The sequence below is a fragment of the Sceloporus undulatus genome, chromosome 5 (assembly GCF_019175285.1).
Source record: "Sceloporus undulatus isolate JIND9_A2432 ecotype Alabama chromosome 5, SceUnd_v1.1, whole genome shotgun sequence".
Classification (NCBI taxonomy): domain Eukaryota; kingdom Metazoa; phylum Chordata; class Lepidosauria; order Squamata; family Phrynosomatidae; genus Sceloporus; species Sceloporus undulatus.
The window spans coordinates 191,481,010-191,502,610 of record NC_056526.1 but is presented as its reverse complement, the minus strand read 5'-3'; the positions used below and the strand labels follow the sequence as shown (position 1 = coordinate 191,502,610).

Sequence of the window (21,601 nt, the reverse complement as noted above, 5' to 3'; positions counted from 1 at the left end):
ATAATGCAGTTTGACAGCACTTTAACTGCCACAGTTTGGTTCCACAGAATTCTAGGACTTGTAGTTTTGTATTTCTACATCGAAGAGGTAGCCTTAGATGCTAAACCTATTTTGTGGGACAGGTTTTGATGCTTTTGCTCTAACCTGGACTTCAGATTACTGCAGGTACTTCTGAGGTCCCAGATGCCTCCATCCTTTGTAAGGTCTATATGGCCAACACAGCTATCCCTTGAATGTGTCTCTTGGATGTGAAGCTACCACATTTAGTTGCTATAGGGAATCCTAATGGAGTGGGACTTTATTTGAGGGTTTCTGCCTCTAACAAAGGAATAAAAATAAAAATTGGGACCACACTTGTCATGTTTTATCAATGCAGCATTTGTTCCTAATACAAAATCATGGAGATTTCTCTAGAAAGATCCAATGATCTCTGCCTAACAAAAGGGGCTGTGATCTCACAAAGGATGGGGATGTCTGGGCACCCCTTGGTTATTATCTCCTGGGCTTGGAAGGCTTTGTTCCCAGTGACACATGGCCAGAAGGTGGAAAGGCCTGCTTGTATTGATAGGCCTCCAAAGAACAACACCAACAACTTGAAAAAATGCAAGCCTGCGATTACGACTGGCATATATATATATATATATATATATTCTCCTGTACGATTCTTAAACACCCTTGGCTGATGAAGAAGCAGCTTATTGAGCTTCAAAAGCTTGAAACACGTACAATGTGCATTTGGGTTGGCCGGTTATAGGTATCACTGTTTTATGGATTTGGGATGTTGAACTATGCTCCTGCAATGGTAGAATTCAAAGACATAGCCGTGTTAGTCTATAGAATCAGTATGTAGAGAGATCGTGTGGCATCTTTGAGAGTAATTGAAAGAAATTGGCAGCATGAGCTTTTGTAGACTTAAGTCTACTTCCTCAGATGCATTTGCTCTTGCCAAAAATTCTTGTGGTGCTGGTGTCAGGACCATCTAGATGTTTGCATCTGTATGATTTTAATTCAATTGTTCTTTTAAATTGTAAGTAGCTCTGAGTCCCAATTTTGGGGGGAAAGTGGGATAACAATGATGATGATGATGGAAGTTCTTCTGCCCCAGCCGCACTGAAAAGAACAGGATTGATCTGATCATCTTCTTGCCCATCTTCACTTGGACTAAAACAGTGGTTCCCAAACTTTTGGTCCTCTAGATGTTTTGGACTTCAGCTCCCAGAGCTCCATGCTGTTGGCCAAGTTGGATGGGACTTCAGGTAATTGAAGTCCAAAAACACCTGGAGGACCAAAGTTTGGGAATCACTGGAGTAAACCAAAGAATTTCATTTGCCTATTCTGTGCTTGTCTCCCCAGAAGGAAGAAGTGACAGACTGTGCTTTGCTCATTGTGAAATCGGAGCAAACATCTGAAGAGCCAAGTCTCTAGCTAGTGGCGTTGCTACGTAGTACGGCAAAGGACCCGCCCTGCGAGGTAGACACGGCGATAAGCGGAAGCAGCTGTTAACCTTTGGTCTGTCGCTAATGCAAGGCTGCAGAGCCTGCTTGATCCTCTCCCGCGTATCTTTCGGGAGAAACAGATCCACTCAGACATCTCTGACAGTTTCACTGCCCAGCCGCCTCTTAATTAAATGCATTTCATGCTCCTTTACCTTTTCTAAATGGCATTTTCCAGGGCTCTCGCTCTATTTTCTCCAGCTCCTCTTTCCTGGAGGGAAATGCTACAATTGTCATGATTCGGCCAGGAAGACCCGACTCGCCGAATGCGAAGGAACGTTTGCTGTCCCCAAGCGGGGGCTGCCTCCACGGGTGACATTTGAGAAACTCTGCGTAAGGTCATCCGCTGGGCTTCGGAGTCTTCCAGGGACCCAGGATTTGGAAGACGGACACAGAGGATCCGAGACATCTTGTTGAACAAAGCAGCTGCGCCACGTGCGCCACATCGTAGACTCGGAAAGGCTACTAAGGAAGGTTAAAGAGGAAAGTGGAAAGGAAGGATTAATGCTGAAGATAAATAAGATAAAAATTATGGCCACAGAAGAAGGACATAAATTCAAGCTAGACAAGGAGGAAGTCAAAACAGTTAAAGAATCCCCTTGGATCAAACATGGATCGGAGTGGTGACTTCAGTCAAGAGACAGGAAGACTAGGAATGGGTTTGCCGGCTATGAAAGGACTAGAAAAACTACTGAAGAGTATAGATGCACAACTGAGCACAAAAGTTAGACTCATGCAACTTTCCTCATCATCCCCAGGTATGGATACGAGAGCTGGACAGTAAAGGAAGCAGACAGAAGGAAATCAACGCACTTGAAATGTGGGTCTGGAGAAGAGTGCTTAGGGCCCCATGGGCAGCTAACTAAGACAAAGAGATGGGTCTTGAAGCCAGAGATCTCCCTAGAAGCCATGATGCCTAAACTGAGGCTGATGTACTTTGGCCACATCATGAGAAGAGACTGATCACTGGAAATGACAATGATGCTAGGAAAGGCAGAGGGGAGAAGAAGGAGGGGGACACCGCATGCCAGATGCATGGACTCAGTCAGGGGGAACATGGGCATGGGATTGCAGGGACTGAGTAGAGGACAGGGGTTCTTGGGGGTGTTTTGTCCACAGGGCTGCCATGAGCCAAGCTTGACTTGAGGGCAGATAACAACAACAATCATAGAGTTGGAAGAGACCTCAAAGGCCATCCAGTCTAACCCCATTCTGCCATGCAGGGACTCTGAATCAAAGCATCCCTGACAGATAGCCATCCAGCCTCTGTTTAAAGACCTCCAAAGAAGGAGACTCCACCAAAATCTCTGAGGAAGGAGTGTGTTCCACTGTCGAACAGCCCTTACTCTCAGGAAGTTCCTCCTAATGTTTAAGTGGAATCTCTTTTCCTGCAGCTTGCATCTATTGCTCCATTGTATCCTATTCTCTGGAGCATCAGAAAACAAGCTTGCTCCCTCCTCAATATGACATTCCTTCAAACATTTAAACAGGGCTCTCCTATCACCTCTTAACATCCTCTTCTCCATGCTGAACATCCCCAGCAATTCCCTAAGTCTTTCCTCATAGGGCTTCATGGTTTCCAAACCCTTCACTATTTTGGTTGCCCTCCTTTGGACACATGGCTCCAGTTTCTCAATGTCCTTTTTGAATTGTGGTGCCCAGAACTGGACACAATATTCCAGGTGGGGTCTGACCACAGCAGAATACAGTGGCACTATTCCTCCCCTTGATCTAGACAGTATACTTCTATTGGTTCAGCCTAGAATCACATTGGCCTTGTTAGCTGCCACATCGCACTGTTGACTCATGTTCAACTTGTGGTCTACTTGGATTCCCAGATCCCCACATATAAATCTCCTTAAGCCAGGTGTCCCCCATCATCCTATATCTGTGCATTTCATTTTTCGCCCTAAGTGCAATACCTTACATTTCTCCGTGTTGAATTTCATTTTGTTAGCTTTGGCCCAGCTTTCTAGTCTATTCAGGTCATTTTGAATCTTGATCCTGTCCTCTGGAGTATTAGCTATTCCCCCTAATTTGGTGTCATCTGCAAATTTGATAAGTATGCTTCCAATTCTGTCATCCAGGTCATTGATAAAGATGTTGAATAGGAAACTGGGCCCAGGACAGGAACCAATACCAACAGCAAGAGCCAGGGAGTTGGAAGAGACCCAGGGCCTCCCAGTCCAACCCATTCGGCTCTGCTTCCCGAAAGATGGCCACCCAGCCTTAAAATGCAAGAATGTTTAAAAATGTAATCTAAAATGCAAGCATATTTTAAAATGTAACTAAAGGCACCCAATAAAGCAAACCTGAATATGTGCCCAAAAGCACACCGCCCTTCAAATCCGGCTTGTTTCCAAACCCCGTTACAAAAAGAGCGGGGGCGTTACTTGTAATTCGTTACACTGGGGCGCATGCGCGGAGGTTCCCTCTCAGTGGCGCCGCCGGGGAAGGCTTGGCTATAAGAGGCGCTTCTTCCTCCCGGCCGCTAGTGGCCGCTACCGCCGCGGCCTCTCCTCCCTTTGTCAACTCTATGGCCAATCCCCAACCACTTCCTCTTTTGGCCGGAAGTGGCGGTGGGCGGAGCCACCCACCCTTTACCCGAGCCGCCGGGTTGAGGAGGCCAAGGGACGAGGATGTGGTTCATGTACGCGCTGAGCTGGCTCGCGCTCTTCATCCAGGCCGCCTTCGTCACCCTCGGCATCGGTGAGTCGCTCAGGCGAGCGGGAGGCTTAAAGGCCTGAGGGCCATCCCCCCCCGTCGGCTGGGAGAGAATGGTCTCGTCCACCCAGCCAGCAAAGCAAAGCCGGCCTGGCTGGGTGGACGAGACCATTCTCTCTCGGCCGGCGGGGGGGATGGCCCTCTGGCCAAACAGCCGCATTCTCACCTCAGTACTCGCAATGGTATGCCCCGCCTCTTCGTTCGGGGACTTCTCAACCGACCAATGGGGACGCTCCTGTCTTTTCATCCCCCCTTCTCCTCCCAAACAGTGGCACTTTCCTCCTCAATCCTTTTCCCTCGCCTCCTAGGAAGGGGGCGTGGCTTGTGAGGGGGCGTGGCTTGTGCGGTTCTTGCCTATATAGAGCCTCCTTAGGCAATAGAAGTCTATCTTTGTTGCCTCAGGTCTCCTTTTCCCCACTATAAGCCACTTTGAAAGCCATTTTGGGATACAAACTGAATAAATGAATACATATATAAATACTTTTTTAGGATATAAAACAAAATACAAGGCTATGGGGCTTTTTAGTGGAGGGTTTGGGTTGGAGAGCACAGCATAGCTAAAAGCATTTTTAAAAATTACAGAGGTGAAAGCATTCAAAAACATTCCCATCATAAAAAAAGGAGACACAAAAGACGGTGGTCATTATAGGGCCACAGCATTAATTTCCTATGCAACCAAAACTATGCTTAACGTTCTGCAACATAGACGCCAACCATAAATGGAGAGAGAAATCCCAGAGGTTCCAGTGGGATTCAGGGAAGGAAGAGGCACTAGAGACCACATCGCAAGATAGACAAGGCAGCTGCTACATGGATTAGTCATTGGTTGACCAGACGACCCCAAAGGGTCCTCAGCCATGGCTCCTCTTCTTCATCCTGGAGAGAAGTGACCAGAGGGGTGTCCAGTGGGGCTCTGTCCTGGGCCCAGTGTTATTCAACATCTTTATCAATGACCTGGATGACAGAATTGGGAGCATACTTATCAAATTTGCAGATGACACCAAATTAGGAGGAATAGCTAATACTCCAGAGGACAGGATCAAGATTCAAAATGACCTGAATAGACTTGAAAACTGGGCCAAAGCTAACAAAATGAAATTCAACACGGAGAAATGTAAGGTATTGCACTTAGGGCGGAAAAATAAAATGCACAGATATAGGATTATGGGGGACACCTGGCTTAAGGAGATTTATACTTATGTGAAAGGGATCTGGGAGTCCAAATAGAGCACAAGTTGAACATGAGTCAACAGTGTGATGCGGCAGCAAAATCTAGGTTGCACTTCTTGCTGTGTGGCAACTGAAAAATCAAACAAACAGTGTTACAATAAAGATATTTTGGCTGCTAGGTTTAGTGATGTAAAAGCACTTCTTCTGGGAGGGGATCCTGATTTGATTTTTAATAGCAAGAACAGCTGCTGCAAACTGATTGTGTCGGAAAGCTTGGAGGCAGAGTGTTTTAGGTTTGCAAACAGTTGCACACTAAATATTTATTTATTTATTTATTTATATCCCGCTCTTTTCCCAGGACTGGGACTCAGAGCAGCTTTACAGCAATTAAAAAACAAACAAACAAACAGAAGTACAATTAAAACATTTTAAAAATAAATAGATAAATGACATGCATTAAACAGAATGATTAAACTAGTCCAACATTCCTGTCTGTTCTTATAGTGATTCCTTAAATGCCTGTTTGAACAGATAGGTCTTCACCTGCCCTCAGAAAGCCATCAAGGAGGGAGCCGTTCTTATCTCCCTGGGCAGGGACTTCCAGAGTCTAGGGGCAGCCACTGAGAAGGCCCTCTCTCGTGTCCCCACCAAACGTGTTTGTGAAGGTGTTGGGATGGTGAGAAGGGCTTCTCCAGAGGATCTCAGAGTCCGAGCAGGTTCATACCAGGAGAAACGGTCTGCCAAATAATGTGGACCTGAGCCATGTAGGGCTTTGTAGGATATAACCAGTATCTTGAATTGTGCCCGGGAACGAACTGGCAGCCAATGAAGCTGTTTCAACAGGGGAGTTGTATGGGCTCTGTAATCGGCGCCTGTTAACAGCCTGGCAGCAGCTCTTTGAACCAGTTGAATTTTCCAAACACTTTTCAAAGGCAGTCCTATGTAGAGCCCATTACAGTAGTCCAAACGGGATGTAACCAAGGCATGTAGCACCGTGGCCAGATCTGGCTTCTCAAGGAACGGGCGCAGTTGGCGCACAAGTTTTAAATGTGCGAAAGCACTCCTGGTCACAGCAGAGACCTGGGCCTCCAAGTTTAAAGCTGAGTCCAAGATTACCCCTAAACTGCGAACCTGTGTTTTCAGGGGGAGTGTGATTCCATCTAACACAGGCTGGATCCCTATTCCCTGATCTGCCTTCCGACTGACCAGGAGCACCTCTGTCTTGTCTGGATTAAGTTTCAACTTGTTTGCCCTCATCCAGTCCATTACTGAAGACAGGCACTGGTTTAGAACCAGGACTGCCTCCTTGGAGTGAGGTGGGAAGGAGTAGTAGAGTTGAGTGTCATCTGCATATTGATGACATCGCACTCCAAAACTCCGGACAACCTCTCCCAGCGGTTTCATGTATATGTTAAACAGCATAGGGGACAACACAGAACCTTGAGGGACCCCACAGGTCAATGGCCAGGGGGTCGAACAGGAGTCCCCCAGTACCACCTTCTGAGTTCGCCCCTCCAGGAAGGAACGGAACCACTGTAGAACAGTACCTCCAAGCCCCATCCCAGAGAGGCGGTCTAGAAGGATACCATGATCGATGGTATCAAAAGCTGCTGTAAGGTCCAGAAGAACCAACAGGGACACACTCCCTCTGTCCAGTTCCCTGCGTAGGTCATCCACCAAGCCTCTGGACATGATGCTATAATGCTATAAGAGCATGATGCTGTAAGAGCGGGTGGAGAACCGGAAGCCACTGATGCCACAAAGCCTTGGCATGGATTAGCGTTGTTTTGCTCTTTTGATTCTTTCTTTTCTGTGTGGCCAATAAACAAACAAACAAACAAACAAATAGCTTGTTGGTCTAATTCTGATTCTGTTTGTATCAGTGATGCAGGTTTTCCAGAAAAAGAAGTAGAACTGCAGGGCTAAATAATGTTATTTGATTTTGCACATTTGGTTAAAATACCACAAACACTTTCAGGACTTTATGTGGAAACGATTTAATTGCGATGTTGGGCTTGTTGTAAACTGATAGCATCGGCCTCCCTTATATTTAACAACAACAAAAAATGTTACACCTGAAAGAAGTAGTTTAACTTTCTTTTGATGCGGTATAATCGTACCCCTTTCAGCTTCACTCATTCACTTTCCGCACAAATTATTTCAAGTTGACAAAGACAGACGGTGTGGCATAGTGGTTTCAGTGTTGGAGGACAAATCTGGAGGCCAGGGTTTGATCCCCTTCACGGCCGTGAAAACCCATCTGCAGCTGCAGAAATGATGCAGTTTAACACTGTTTTATCGGTCATGGCTACTGCTGTGGAGTTTGGGGATTTAGGGCTAAATCCATGACTGATAAAGCAGTGTCAGACTGCATTATTTCTGCAGTGCAGATGCATCTTCGCTGGGTTTTCATGTCCCAGGATGCATCTCCACTCTAGAATAAATTCAGTTTGACACCACTTTAGCTGCCATGGCTCAGTGCTGTGGAGTCCTATAGTTTGTTGTGGAGCCAGAACACTCTGACAGAGAAGGCTAAATATCTCACAGAACTACAAATCCCAGCATTTCATAGTATTGTGGTGTGGAAGTTAAAGTGGTGTCAGAGTGTGCTACTTGTTTAGTGCAGATTAGCCCTGGGTGATCTTGGATGAGTCGCACACTCAGCCCCAGAAAACCACACAATAGATTCATCTTAGGATTGCCATGAATTGGAAACAATTTGAAGGCACACAACAAGTAGTTGTCAGAGAAATGATTCAGTAATATTATTTGAGCATTTTATTTCACTAAAGGTTGGACGCGAGTCCAACAAGTTTTTTTTATAATTTCGCACACTTTATTTATTTATTTATTTATTTATCGTATTTATCCCACTATGCAGATTGCTTACTATATAAATCCGCATAATAACGTGGCGATTGAAATTCCTTGATGTGTCATAGAGACCTTCTGCAGAGAGCCCAAAGGTCATTTCATACACAATATTATTCAATAATTTTGTGCGTGAAACCATGTTTGTGTACCCTGAACCATCAGGAAGCAAAGCTACCACTGTCTCAGTGTGGACAATTTTGGAGTGTTTTGGAGTGTTTTGGATTTCGGATGAGGGGTAATCAACCTATATTCATAGCGTGGAAATGTTTTAATTGACAAATATGCCATTGGACAATTTTCCACCCCCGGTGTCTATTTCCAATGAGATTTTTCTTTTTCCCTGTTCCAGCGGCTGGCTTATACTACATGGCAGAGCTGATAGAAGAATACACCGTAGCCACCAGCAGAATCATCAAGTACATGATTTGGGTAAGATAGTCTCCCAGCCAAACCCCATTTCCCTCCCTTTCTTTAACATACAGACTGCATTTATTCAGGGGCAACCACTTTAAGTAGCACCAATCTAGTTCTTAGATGTCATTTTGTTAGTTTTGTTCCAGCTTTCTTATCTATTAAGTCGTGGTTCTCAACCTTCCTAATGCTGTGACGCTCTAATACAGTTCCTCATGTTGTGGTGACCCCCAACCATGACATTATTTTCATCTCGGTTCCGATGGTCTTAGGCAACCCCTGTGAAAGGGTTGTTCGACCCCCAAAGGGGTCGCGACCCACAGGTTGAGAACTTCTGTATTAAGGTCATTTTGAATTTTGATCTTCTCCTCTGTAATATTAGCTACTCCTTCTCATTTGGTGTCATCTGCAAATTTGATAAGCATGCCCCCTATTTCTTCATTCAAGTCATTGATAAAGATGTTGAACAGATAAGGACAGAACCCCACTGGACACTCCACTGGTCACTTCTGTCCAGGATGAAGAGGAGCCATTGCTGAGCACCCTTTGGGTTCGGTCGGTCAACCAGTTACTAATCCACCTAACAGTAGCATTGTCTAACACACATTTTACTAGCTTGTTTGCAAGAATATCATAGGGGACCTTGTCAAAGGCCCTCCTGGAATCCAGATGTGCCATGTCTACTGAATCCCCTTCATCTACCAAACTGGTAATGTTTATCAGAAAAAGAGATCAGATTAGTCTGGCACATGACTTGTTTCTCTGAAACCCATGTTGGCTTTTTGTGATTATGGCATTCGTTTCTAAATGCTTATGGACTCTCTATTTAATTAGCTCCTCTAGAATCTTTTCTGGTCTTGATGCCAAGAAAGCCAATGTGATTCCTGGTTGCATCAAGGGAGGTGATAGTACAGTGGCCCCTTCCTATCTGCGAGGATCCATTCTGGACCCCCTCCTCATGTATGGAAAAACCGTGTATGCGTAAATCCAATTACTTTCTATGGTGATGTGTTCCTGTGCGTGGCGCTACATGGGCACCTGGGGCATCTGCGCCATTTTGTCTGCTGCGGCTTGCCTTACACATAGTTTCTAATCCACATAAGGCAGGCGCAGGCATGGCGCAGGCATACTGTACCAGTGTGTTTTGCTTTGGTCAGGCCTCCCCTGGAATATTGTGTCCAGTTCTGGGTACCAACATTCAAGAAGGATGGAGTGTGTCCAGAGGAGTGCAACCAAAGTGGTGAACAGTCTGGAAGCCATTCCCTATGAGGGATGACTTAGGGAGTTGGGTATGTTTAGCCTGGAGAAGAGAAGGGCTGGAGGTGATAAGATAGCCTTGTTTATATATTTGAAGGGATGCCATATTGAGGATGGAGCAAGACCCAGAGCAATGGATTCAAACTACAGGAAAAGAGATTCCACCTAAATCTTAGGAGGAACTTCCTGACAGTAAAGAACTGTTTGACAGTGGAAGACGCTGCTTCAGAGGATGGTTGAATCTCCTCCTTTGGAGGTTTATAAACAGAGGCTGGATGGCCATTTGCCGGGAGTGCTTTGATTGTGAGTTCCTGCATGGCAGAAGAGGTTAGACTGGATGACCTTGCTGGTCTCTTCCAACTCTATGATTCTATGGATCCGGGAGGATTGACTCTTGTCTGTGCTCTCTCTTAGTTCTCCACGGCGGTACTGGTCGGTCTGTACCTCTTTGAGCACTTCCCGGGCCTGATGGTCGGTGTGGGCCTCTTTACAAACCTGGTTTATTTTGGATTACTGCAGACCTTCCCTTTCATCATGCTGACCTCTCCAAACTTTATACTCTCCTGCGGTGAGTTGCCTTTGAAACACTTTCTTGTACGAACAGAAGTCTTGCCTTCATGGAAAGACAGTGGGCCCTTGGTATTCATTGGGATTTGGTTCCAGAACCCTCCATGGATAACAAAATCCATGGATGCTCAAGTCCCATTAAATACAATAGCATAGAAAAATGGTGTCCCTTATATAAAATGGCAAAATCAAGGTTTGATTTTGGGAATCTGTGTGTTTGTGTGTGTTTTTTCAAACTGTGGATTCTTAAATCTGTTGATAAAGAAATCCTCATCTCTTGCTTTATATCATAACTGCTGCCCGTATGGCATATGCAAAGTACTGGAAATCAAACATAATACCATCAATGGATGAATGGATAATCAAATTAAATGACCTAGCTCTACTGGATAGTTTATCCATGTATATAAATAGAAGGACAACCCAGCAATATGAAGAGAAAGGAAAAGAAGTGTCAAGACTATGGGGGTGGAAAAGTTGAGAATGTGAACTATGATAAGATCGGCATATAATTATGAAGATACAGACGTATATAAAAATATAAGAATGTAAGAAATTTAATTATAGTTTAACCGAATATGGAACAGAGGAGACAACGCAGAACGCACAATGGAAAGAGGGTTTATTTATTTTATGTCCAATTAAAATTCAATATTTTTTTCAAAAAAAATCCTCATCTCTTGCCGAAACTCAGGCTAAATGTAGGAGCACATCTGTGTGTATTCTGCCGTTACACTTGCCTCTGTTTCTGCCTCCTGTGCCACAGTGTAAGTTGCATTTTCCTTGGGAAGGGTCCTCTATTCAACCAGTACACCCATTGAAAGTGCAATTGAATTAACGCCACTGCATCCCCAAAACTAGGGTCTCTCATGCAATTTTGTCACTTCGATACCTCTCCTTTATTGCATCCTGCACAATCCTTGGATTTGTCATTTCATGGTTTGGAATTCTCTGCCAGACACTAGTGGTGCCTCTGAACTGCAAACCCAGTGTTCTGTAGAATGTAGTCATGGCTCTAAAAGTGGTGTCCAGATGCTATAATGGAATAGTTTGAAAGAGACCAAGCTGGTGTTTTTCAGGTGTGAGGGTAGTAGCTTACTTTGTTTTCAACCCATGTTTTGTCGAATTTGTAGTGCTGGGCACAGGCTTGAGCACAAGGTGAGCTGGCAATAGTGGGAGGTAGTTGCGGGGGAGCATGACTGAAATCATGCCATGCTGCTGGCAGTTATTTAGCTATGTCACCCCAACTACAAGGTAGAAAGATGCCTTGTTGTTCAAGTGAAAACCGAGATTTTGTGAAACCTGAGTTTTGCTTCAGTGCCACAAATGGTATTAATTCAGCTTGGAGACCCTGCTGTGAACAGACTCCATCTCTCTCTCTGTAGATAATGCTGGAGAGGTTGCTTGCTTTTGAAGTTTTTAAGGATCTGTATATAGTTTTATTTTTATTGTTGTAATGCATTTTAGTATGTTTAATTGTTTTAATATATGATTGTTTAATTGCATATTTTATTGTAGTGTTTTCAACCTGTATTGTATAAAATGTTGTTAGATGCCTTTTTGGGAGAAAGGCAGGATATAAATGAATATCATCAGCATCATCATCATCATCATCACTTTCTCATCCATTCTTTTGCTTTTTTCTCTGGCAGTGCTGGTTGTGCTGAATCACTACCTAGCGTTCCAGTATTTTGCAGAAGAGTATTATCCTTTCTCAGAGGTAAGAAATGTCATTCTGTATTTTCTGGGGCAGAGGAAAAGAGGCCGCGCAAAGCTGAATGCATTTTATTTGTTACCTATATCCTTCCCTTCCTCCCAAGGAGCTGAAGGCAGAACACTTGATGTATTTGCCTGCACTTTGCTGACCTCTTAAAAGCTTGTTTCTTTATTTAAAAAAAGATCAGCCCAAGGGCATGGGAGTCTGACAGAAAACCACCTTTGTTTGAGCACAAAGGCTACCCAGACAATGGAGCCATCTCTTCCTGCTGCTGTTGCTCTTAAGCACTGCTTCCTACAATCTAAAAGGGGCCCAGAGTTCAGCAGGTGGAAAGTTCTCCATCCCCACATTCCCTCATGCATAAAGGGATCCCAGTCAGAGGTCCTGCCTCTAACGTCACAGTTTGACCCCTGTGGGTTTAGGACTGGGGCTTCAGGGTGGGTCTGCTTACTGGCTGGACCAACTTCTAGAATCATGGAAGAGACTCCCAAGGGCCATCCAGTCCAACCCCCTGCCATGCAGGAAGACACCATCAAAGCCCTCCTGACTGAGGGCAATCCAGCCTCTGTTTAAAAACTTCCAAAGAAGGAGGCTCCACCACTTTCTGAAGCAATGTCTTACTATCAGGAAGTTCTTCCCAATGTTTAGGTAGAATCTCTTTTCCTGTAGCTTCCATCCATTGCTCCATTGTGTCCTACTCTCTTGAGCAGCAGAAGGCAAGCTTGCTCCATCCTCAATATGATTTCCCTTCAAATATTTAAACAGGGCTTTCATATCACCTCTTAACCTTCTCTTCTCCAGACCAAACATACCCAGATCCCTAAGTTGTTCCTTATAGGGCTTGGTGGTTTCCAGATCTTCTACCTTTTTGGTCTCCCTGTTGGGAGATTGGGTCAACCACAAGCCTGGATAAATGTTGGGAGGCACCAGCCATAATCTGTGAAGCCATAGAAGACCAGGATGGAGCTGTTCCTCTATCGGAGGCCACCTGGGCAACTGGATTCTTGAGCACCTTTGGCCAGGGGAGGCAAAGGGCAGTAGTTTGTGTGATCATGTGGCTCCCCAAGTCTCTCAGGATACCCCCAAACCCCCCATTCAAAGGTGAAAAAAGGTGAAACATTGTCTGAAAATACCCCTGAATGCCTTGGAATATTGTGTGTTTGTTTGTCTGTTGTATATCCCGCCTTTCCCCTAGCATGGCAGCCAAGGTGGCTTATAATCTATTAAAAGAAGTTGCACCTAAAAACCTACAAAAATTGTTTAAAAAGCATTAAATAAGCAACTCTAAATAAAAAAGCAACAGCTTAAAACATAGTAGGAAAAACGAAAAAAGTACACCTCCCTCTAGAGAAACACGTTGTAGTGGTTTGAGCTTTGGACTAGGACTCTGCAAAACTAGGGTTTGAATTCCCACTCAGCCATGGAAACCCACCGGGTGCCTTTGGCAACTCACACTCTCTCAGCTTCAGAAGGCGGCAAGGCAAAAATTGTCCCCAAAATCAAGTAAATCAGAACTGGAAATGATTGCTGATCTCTCTGAGCCGGACCCAAATGCCTTGGTGTGCCCTGTCATAAGGGGTCAAACTTATGGGGCCCCTGAAGCAGCTTCCCACTTGTCTTGGGGAACAGAGAGAAGATCCTCTTAAGCTTCCTGCTGTTCATCCATAGCCATTTTCCAGTATTACTTACAGCTGATCCAGAGGATTTCAACTCCGTCAGAAAGAGATTTGGCTTTGAAGTGGCTTTTTGGAGCAAGAGATGTGGGAGACAGCTTCCTTTGCATGAGCAAGGCAGAGTCACTTGTGGTTTTCCTTGACCCTCTTTCCCTCTTTCCTCCCCAGGTTCTTGCTTACTTCACTTTCTGCCTGTGGCTGATCCCCTTTGCCTTCTTTGTTTCCTTGTCGGCCGGGGAGAACGTTCTGCCTTCCACAGTGCAGCCTGGAGGTGAGTTTTGGAGGCCGGTCCTTGGTATCCAGAGTAAAGGGGAACTTGACCCCAGAGTCTGCACTTGGAGCAAAGTTTGTTGAGGGAGGATGGATTGCAGCCCTGGGGTCACATACAGCTTCTGGGGCTATTTTTGTGGGCTCCATCCCTCATGGACCTCAAGCCATCCTGAATCTGACAGATCAGTTGATCAGTCCATCAGCTGATCCAGTGTCTTGGGTGGCCCACATGTGGCCCCTGGATTCCATTTTTGTGACCCCCAAGGCCCCTTACAATCCTCCAGAAATCACCAATGCTCCAAAATTCCTCCAAAAATTACCAATGCTTCCAATTAAAAAACACACATCCAGCATGATTTTGGGGTGATTTTTGCCTGAAAACCACGCAGGTTTCACATACATGAAAATATGCAAACACATCCCTCCCTCCACACAATCCCCCAATACTTCTGTTTGTGTCTCTTGGCCCTCTCAAGAAATAATGACAGGAAGAGATGTGATGTCACTTCTGTTTGCCCTTTTGAGAGGGAGTGCAGAGCAAAAGAGAGAGCCAGTGTGGCGAAGTGGTTTGAGTGTTGGATTAGGACTTTGAGAGATAAATGTTTGGGCCCCACGGAGAGACCTTGGGCATGTATGTCTCTCTGCCTCGAAGGAAGGCAAAACCCCTCTGAAGAAATCTTTCAAAAAGCAACAATAACAAAAACACCCATAATAAGATTGTCTTAGGGTCACTGTAAGTCAGAAATGATTTGAAACAGGGAAAGTAGGATTATGTTTGCCTGGTGGGGAAATTGGTCCCTGCCCCTTCCCAGTTATCCTCTACTGCTCTATCTGGCCAGGGAGAAGAGAAAGAATTGCCTCTTTTGCAAACCTGAGGTCCCCTGCATTGTTTCACATTGAATCTGGCAGTCCTTGTGGCCCTTAGATAGTCTCAATGGCAAAAAATTGGCCCCAGCCCCCCTACTGTTTCCCATCCAAGTTGTGCATGGTATAAGCCTGGATCTAGCCTAGGATTTGCTCCAGTATATTGGGCAAAGGAGGAAGGAAAGCAGCTGTGCAGATTGGAGCCAATAATTCATACTCTCCCAATTGAGAGCCAGTGTGGCATAGTGGTTTGAGTGCTGGACTAGGGCATTGGGAGACAAGGGTTTGAATCCCTGCTTAGCCATAGAAACCTACTGGGTGTCCCTGGGCAAGTCACCCTCTCTCAGCCTCTAAAAAGCCATAATTGGCTTCTGGTCTATGAATCCCAGGGCGCAGAGCCACAGGGGAGCCACCAGTTCTCATTGAGCCCTCTTTGCCTTCAGAAACGGGCAGAGGTAAGGAGGTAAGCAGAGATAAAGCTGCATCCAGACCAGTCTGATCACCTTCTGTCCTCTTCTCTTTGTCTCCTCAGATGATGTGGTATCGAACTACTTCACAAAAGGAAAGCGGGGGAAGCGCTCTGGCATCCTCGTCATCTTCTCCTTCATCAAGGAAGCCATCTTGCCAAGCCGCCAAAAGATGTATTGATCTTGCCTCCACCCATCTATCCCCCGTGACTTGCGTTTGGCTGAGCAGAACGTGGGGTTACTGGTCCTCCAAGTTAATGAATTGTGAATTGCTGAGCCAGCAACCACAGGCATTGACAGCCCACACGCTGGGAGAATTGCTGCTTGGACCACTCTGTTTGTTTGGATAGTTTTGCTGTGTGGTTCAAGAAGCCTTCTAGAACGTAGGGTCTTGTCTCTCTCTGCCTTCTGGAAGGAGCCCTGGGATGAGCTGTGGTTGTTCCTTTTTAAAGCCAAAGCATTTTTTTCCCTGAAAAGGTGCTTTCTTCATGGATCTCCCTGGAATGAAGGCCTTTGAGGTTTAATGAAGAGGGGTTGCACAAGCTTGCAATCGAGGCATACAAAACCCTACCACCAGAGAAGCCTTCCCAACTGTTTCATGGTTGAAATCTGTGGAGAAGGAAGGGAGAGACTCAAGACTTCCAAAAGCACTTACTGTACTGTTTAATACATACATCACTGTGTTTGTATGTATTTTGTGGTGGAGAGCTGGGCAGCGTTTGTTGTTCCTTCATCAATCTTGGGTGACATTTCCAGAGATTAGCCTTTTATGTAAGTGGATCCTGGCCGGGGGGACCAGGAATCTTTTCTTCCTCCATTTTTACTGGGAGTCTCCACTTGAGGATCTTTGGGGTCTGAAAAGCTCTTCAGACTTTTTTTTTAAATTGGGAAATCTAGAGGTGATTATTTGCACAGGTTTCTTAGATCTCTGCCTCTCCTTCAGTATTTGACTTCAATACTTTGGGAAACCCTGCTCAGAAAAGAAGATTAAAAGCATATCATCCTCTTACAAAGGTTTTATTCACTTGGAACCTGCCATGCAGAGTGAAAATCCGGCTGAGAATAAAGAGGGAAAGACGATGCGGCTGCCTGAATAGAGATGATGGAAGAGGCTGCTGATGGGGATTGGAGTGGAATGGGCTTTTGGGTTTCGTTAAGGCGCAGAATCCAGTTCACATGGCATCTTGGGTCGGGCCAGAAATCTTCCCGCTTTAGGTTAGCAGATTTCGAAAGGTGCCACTCAGCAGCTGGAAGACTCCGAACCTCTGGAACAGCTACACACCTTGTTGAGGATGCTGGCGACACAATATCATTTTGTTCTTTCTTTAATTGAAGTTTGGTTTCTGTTTTAGCACACAAGCTCTTGTGTTAATAAAGGTGTTAGGTGAAATTTGCCTTAAAAGCAAAGAAGGTGAACAACTCCTTTGCCTCTCCTGGGCATCTTGTTTAAAAAGCTCTGGGTTCTGAGCTGCTGTGTGGTGCCCTGTGGCATAATCCAGGCCAGGAGGAGCAGAATTGTGAGGGTGCTGCAGAAACACCAGCTACATTGAGATGGGATTGGGGCTAAGATAGAAAGCCAAAGAGGCCCTTGCTGCAACAAGGGAGAGTTGTGGTTGTCTTCCACTTTCCTTCAAGTCTAGGAAGACAAGCTGACCACCATGTAATCTTCTAAATCTGTAATCTTCAAGATCTTTTATTTAATCTTTCCTTCATTGGGATGCAAAGTAGATGAGTTGCTAAGAACATAGAATCATAGAGTTGGAAGAGACCCCAAGGGCCTCCAGTCCAATCCCCTGCCAAGCAGGAAATCACAGACAAAGCATCCCTGACAGATGGCCATCCAGCCTCTGTCTAAAGACCTCCAAGGAAGGAAACTCCACTAAGCTCCGAGGAAGGAGAGTGTTCCACTGCAAACAACTCTTACTGTCAGAAAGTTCTTCCTAATGTTGAGCTGGAATCTCTTTTCTTGTAGTTTGCATCCATTGTTCTGGGTCCTAGTCTCTGCAGCAGCAGAAAACAAGGTTGCTCCCTCCTCAATCTGACATCCCTTCAAATATTTAAACTGGGCTATCATATCACCTCTTAACCTACTCTAGGCTAAACATCCCCAGCTCCTTAAGTCGTTCCTCATAGGACATGGTTTCCAGCCCCTTCACCATTTTAGTCCCCCTCCTTTGGGCACGTTCATTTCTCCACATCCTTTTTAAATTGTGCCGAGAACTGGACACAGGTTTATTCCAGGTGGGGCCTGACCAAAGCAAAATAGAGTGGCACTATTACTTCCCTTGATCTAGACACTATACTTCTATTGATGCAGCCTGGAATTGCATTGGCCTTTTTAGCTGCCGCATCACACTGTTGACTCATGTTCAACTTGTGGTCTACTAGGACTCCTAGATCCCTTTCACATGTATGATGAATTCTGTCCCACCAGCAGCTCAGACATTATCCCCCTCTTGTAGTGTGTGCAGCTAGGCAGAGACGTATCGGAGCCTGTCCTCCACTTTATCTCCATGAAAGTGTGCTGGGATTTCCTCTTGTTCATAGGATGGGTTCTCTGCATCCAGAAGGTCCCATCTTAACCTCCCAGCAGCTATTGCATCTCTGCAATGCTGGAACAGAGTGAGTGTCTGCTTTGGACAGTAAGTTGGTCTTGGCACACAATGGGGCCTGCATTGGGAGGCAGGCATCTATCATGTAGCTAGGTTTCCTTAGCTATGCCTGCTGTTGCCTTCTGCCAAACCCACCTTGTAAGCAGATCAGCCCTCATTTCTATGTTGTTGGGGAGCAGGAGGATTAGCAGGGATGCATCCAGCTATTTTCCTGTAGCTGGAAACACTATGATAGGCATCCATAAGGCCCTCCAGTGAACCTCTGCCCTTGCAGATGAGGTCTTTGCCCACTGGCTGACCTTGGGCAAGTCACTCTCACACATGGTTAGACCTGGGTTTACCCTCGGGGAAGGTAGAGAAGAGGTCTGCCCCCTCCTTTCTGTGATAACCCTTAAGATATTTGGAGTGATATCATGAACATGCCTGACCCTCTCAACATTTCCTTATGTTTTGTTCTCTATCTCTCTTTCCATCCTCGGTCCAAAACACACTTTAGAAATAATCCGGTTTGAGACCGCTTTAACTGCCCTGGCTCAGGGTTAGGGAATCCTGGGAATGGTAGCTTTGTGAGACATTTAGCCTTCTCTGTCAGAGAGCTCTGGTGTCACAATAAACTACAGCTCCTAGGATTCCCTAGCCCTGAGCCAGCGAAATTAAAGCGGCCTCAAACTGGATTATTTCTGCAATGTGTTTGGGATCCTTGTTGCTCATCCTGAGATGCTCTCACCTGGTCACACCAACAAGAACCGTGGGCTCATTCTTTTGGTGAGTGTTTGCAACAAGGGGAGGGTTGCAGATCCTGTTCTCTTTTCCAGAGCAATGACATGGCTACCCAAACACATCACAACTCAAAAACCAGTTGCAGGCTGGTTGTTTCAGTGCAACTGACTGCATAAGTGATCTCCAATAGCTCCAAGAATTCTCCCTCTCCAAAATTCTGAATATGCAGACCACCATATTCCATGCAAAACTGAATATCTGAACTATCTGAACGCCTCATGTTGGGTGTTCAAACCTTTGAACCTTTGCCAGACATTGAGTGATGACACAAGATTTTATAAATGGCCCCATACTCAGCAGGTTTAATGCTCCTTCTGGTTCTTTATGTTCTCACAGCCTGAGTGGTGGAAAATGGCCTGCCCAACAAATTAATACCCCTCAAGCTCCTTGATGGATGATCTCTGCCATTCTTCTCTGCCCATGCATTTGGGGCAGGCATGTCTTTTTAAAATGAAGAAAGACAAAATAAGTTCAAGTCATTTGGAACACAGCCTGGAAACACGGGAAAGAGTGAGTTAGTCCTGACGGCTGCTGACTTTGCTCAAAAGAGAGGAGGAGGAGGAGGAGGAAGAGGAAGGGGAAGGAGAGGAAGAAGGGAAGGTATTTTTACCCCTGGCACAGCCAGAATCCAGCCTTGGAGAGAGGACTTTGGGGTCTCCATAAGTAGAGAAGTGGGCCTTCAGCCTGTCCACAAAGGCAGGGTCAAATGTCTGCCGTAAGCTCATGGCCATCTGGTCAGTCCACTTATGTTCAGGGCCTGGGAGGCGCTTGTGCTTCAGGCTGTAGATGTTTGTGGAACGGAAATCCTTTGGGACCTCCATACGGGGGGGCCAGCTTTGCGGGTACAGGCTCTTCTCCATGTCCTCAAAGGGCAGGTTGGGCACATAGGGGAACTTGCCCACGCCGTCAATCTGGATCTCCATCTCTCCAGAGGCATTCTTGAAGAGGGAGACGAAGGAGGTGAAGTCTGGATCCACAATCTTCTCCGGGTCGACCCCCAACCGGACAGTGCTGGACCGGGAGATGCGCGTGATTGGCTCGGAGGAGAGGTTTGTGCTGGGGTTCCACAGCCGTTGTCTCTGGTCCTTCTGTAGCAAGTGGGGGGCTTTGCTTGGGACCAATGCAGTGACCGAAATGATTGGGCTGGCCATTCCCTTGCAAAACTTCTGGAGAGTCACGGACGGATGCCTCTTTTCCAGAAAGGTCGCAATGCGACTGGAAGGACGAGGCAAATGCTTGTTGGCCAGCCACTCTTCAAATGCTGCGATGTTACAGAAATCCACCTCCATCTGTAACAGAAACAGAGGAGCTGGGAAGGGAGTGCATTTGAGTGTCTGATCACCAGAATCTGCTAGACATTGACTTTTTTCTGCTTAGCTCTCTGGAAAAGAAGCCAGTACCTACCTATCAGACTTGAGGAATGAATAATTTATCATCTTAGGTCTAGTAAGACCAATCTACCAAAGAGTAGAGGGGTGACAGTTACATCATGATATTATTATTATTATTATTATTATTATTATTATTATTATTATTATTATATCCTGTTCTTTTCCCAGAATTGGGACCCAGAGCTCCTCACAACATTAAAAGAACAATACAATTAAAAACACAGAAAAGTGTTAGATGAAAACAGAATTAAATTATTAGAATATTAAAAACAGACTGCATATAAAAGTGTAAAATATATTTAAAAGGATACAAGTGCATAAAAAAACATTCAAAAGAATAAAACACCCAGCCTGTTCTTTTAAAACCCCTATTTGAAAGGCCTGTCTGAGGAGGAAGGTCTTAGCCATCAAGGCCTTCGGGTCTATTCCCTGGGCAGGGAGTTCCCGAGTCTAGGGACATCCATAGAAAAGGCCTCTCTCGTGTCCCCACCAGCTATGCTTGTGAAGGGTGTGGGGCGGAGAGAAGGGCCTCCCCTGAGGATCTCAGAGCCCAGGCCGGCTCATAGAGGAAGATACGGTCTGCCAAATAGCCTGGACCTGAGCCATATAGGGCTTTGAAGGTCATAACCAGCACTTTGAATTGTCACAGGAAACAAACTGGCAGCCAGTGGAGCTCTTTCAACAAGGGAATTGTGTGGTCTCTGTAACCTGCCCCAGTTAACAACAGCCTGGCTGCAGCTCTTTGGACCAGATCAAGTTTCTGAACACTCTTCAAAGGCAGCCCCAAACACAGCATGTTGCAGTAGTCCAAACTGGATGTAACCAAGGCATGTACCACTGCGGCCAAATCCAGCTTCTCAAGGAATGGGTGCAGTTGGCACACAAGTTTTAAATGTGCAAAAGCACTCCTGGTCGCTGCAGAGACCTGGGCCTCAAGGTTCATAGCTGAGTCCAGCAGTACCCCCAAACTATGAACCTGCGTCTTCAAGGGAAGTGTAACCCCATCTACAAAAGGCTGGATCCCTATTGCCTGATCTGCCTTCCGACTGACCAGGAGCACCTATGTCTTGTTTGGATTAAGTTTATTTATTTATTTATTTATTTCTATACCGCTTTTCCTGAGAGATCAAAGCGGTTTCCAAGTTCAAAGGGAATATACATTTTAAACATGTTACAATATAATATACAGTCAAGAATGCTGTGACTTCAGGCTAGCCTGTTCTCTCCCTCACAGGCCCAAGGATGACAGTTACGGAGGGAGGGCACTGTCTCTTCAGGCCAGCCTGTTCTCTCCCTCACAGGCCCAAGGATGACAGTTACGGAGGGAGGGC

General features: G+C 45.7%; 2 protein-coding genes across 3 annotated transcripts in view; one reads left to right on the top strand and one right to left on the bottom strand.

The window, feature by feature from the left end:
- Positions 1–3,969: 3,969 nt before the first annotated feature.
- TEX261 (testis expressed 261) lies at positions 3,970–16,894 on the top strand. The gene is made up of 6 exons (XM_042469301.1): positions 3,970–4,202; positions 8,611–8,690; positions 10,344–10,497; positions 12,149–12,216; positions 14,055–14,157; positions 15,553–16,894. The coding sequence occupies exons 1-6, from the start codon at positions 4,133–4,135 to the stop codon at positions 15,666–15,668; spliced, it is 591 nt and encodes a 196-aa protein (XP_042325235.1). The 5' UTR covers positions 3,970–4,132; the 3' UTR covers positions 15,669–16,894.
- A 1,868-nt stretch (positions 16,895–18,762) lies between these two features.
- The window catches only part of ANKRD53 (ankyrin repeat domain 53), an 11,880-nt gene continuing 9,041 nt past the window's right edge, over positions 18,763–21,601 (bottom strand). Inside the window, exon 5 of one of the 2 annotated variants that reach the window (XM_042470748.1) lies at positions 18,763–20,168. In XM_042470748.1, the coding sequence (XP_042326682.1) occupies positions 19,395–20,168 (774 nt within the window). In that variant the 3' untranslated portion in view covers positions 18,763–19,394. The remainder of the gene's footprint in view (positions 20,169–21,601) is intronic. The other variant, XM_042470749.1, reaches the window with a different exon arrangement.

What these genes read in the sequence shown, in the direction of transcription:
- TEX261 (XM_042469301.1), top strand. Translation starts at nt 4,133, where the DNA reads ATGTGGTTCATGTACGCGCTGAGCTGGCTCGCGCTCTTCATCCAGGCC. An exon ending in AAACTTTATACTCTCCTGCG is followed by an intron (nt 10,498 to 12,148) that starts GTGAGTTGCCTT and finishes TTTCTCTGGCAG; the next exon opens with TGCTGGTTGTGCTGAATCAC. An exon ending in TTCCACAGTGCAGCCTGGAG is followed by an intron (nt 14,158 to 15,552) that starts GTGAGTTTTGGA and finishes TTGTCTCCTCAG; the next exon opens with ATGATGTGGTATCGAACTAC.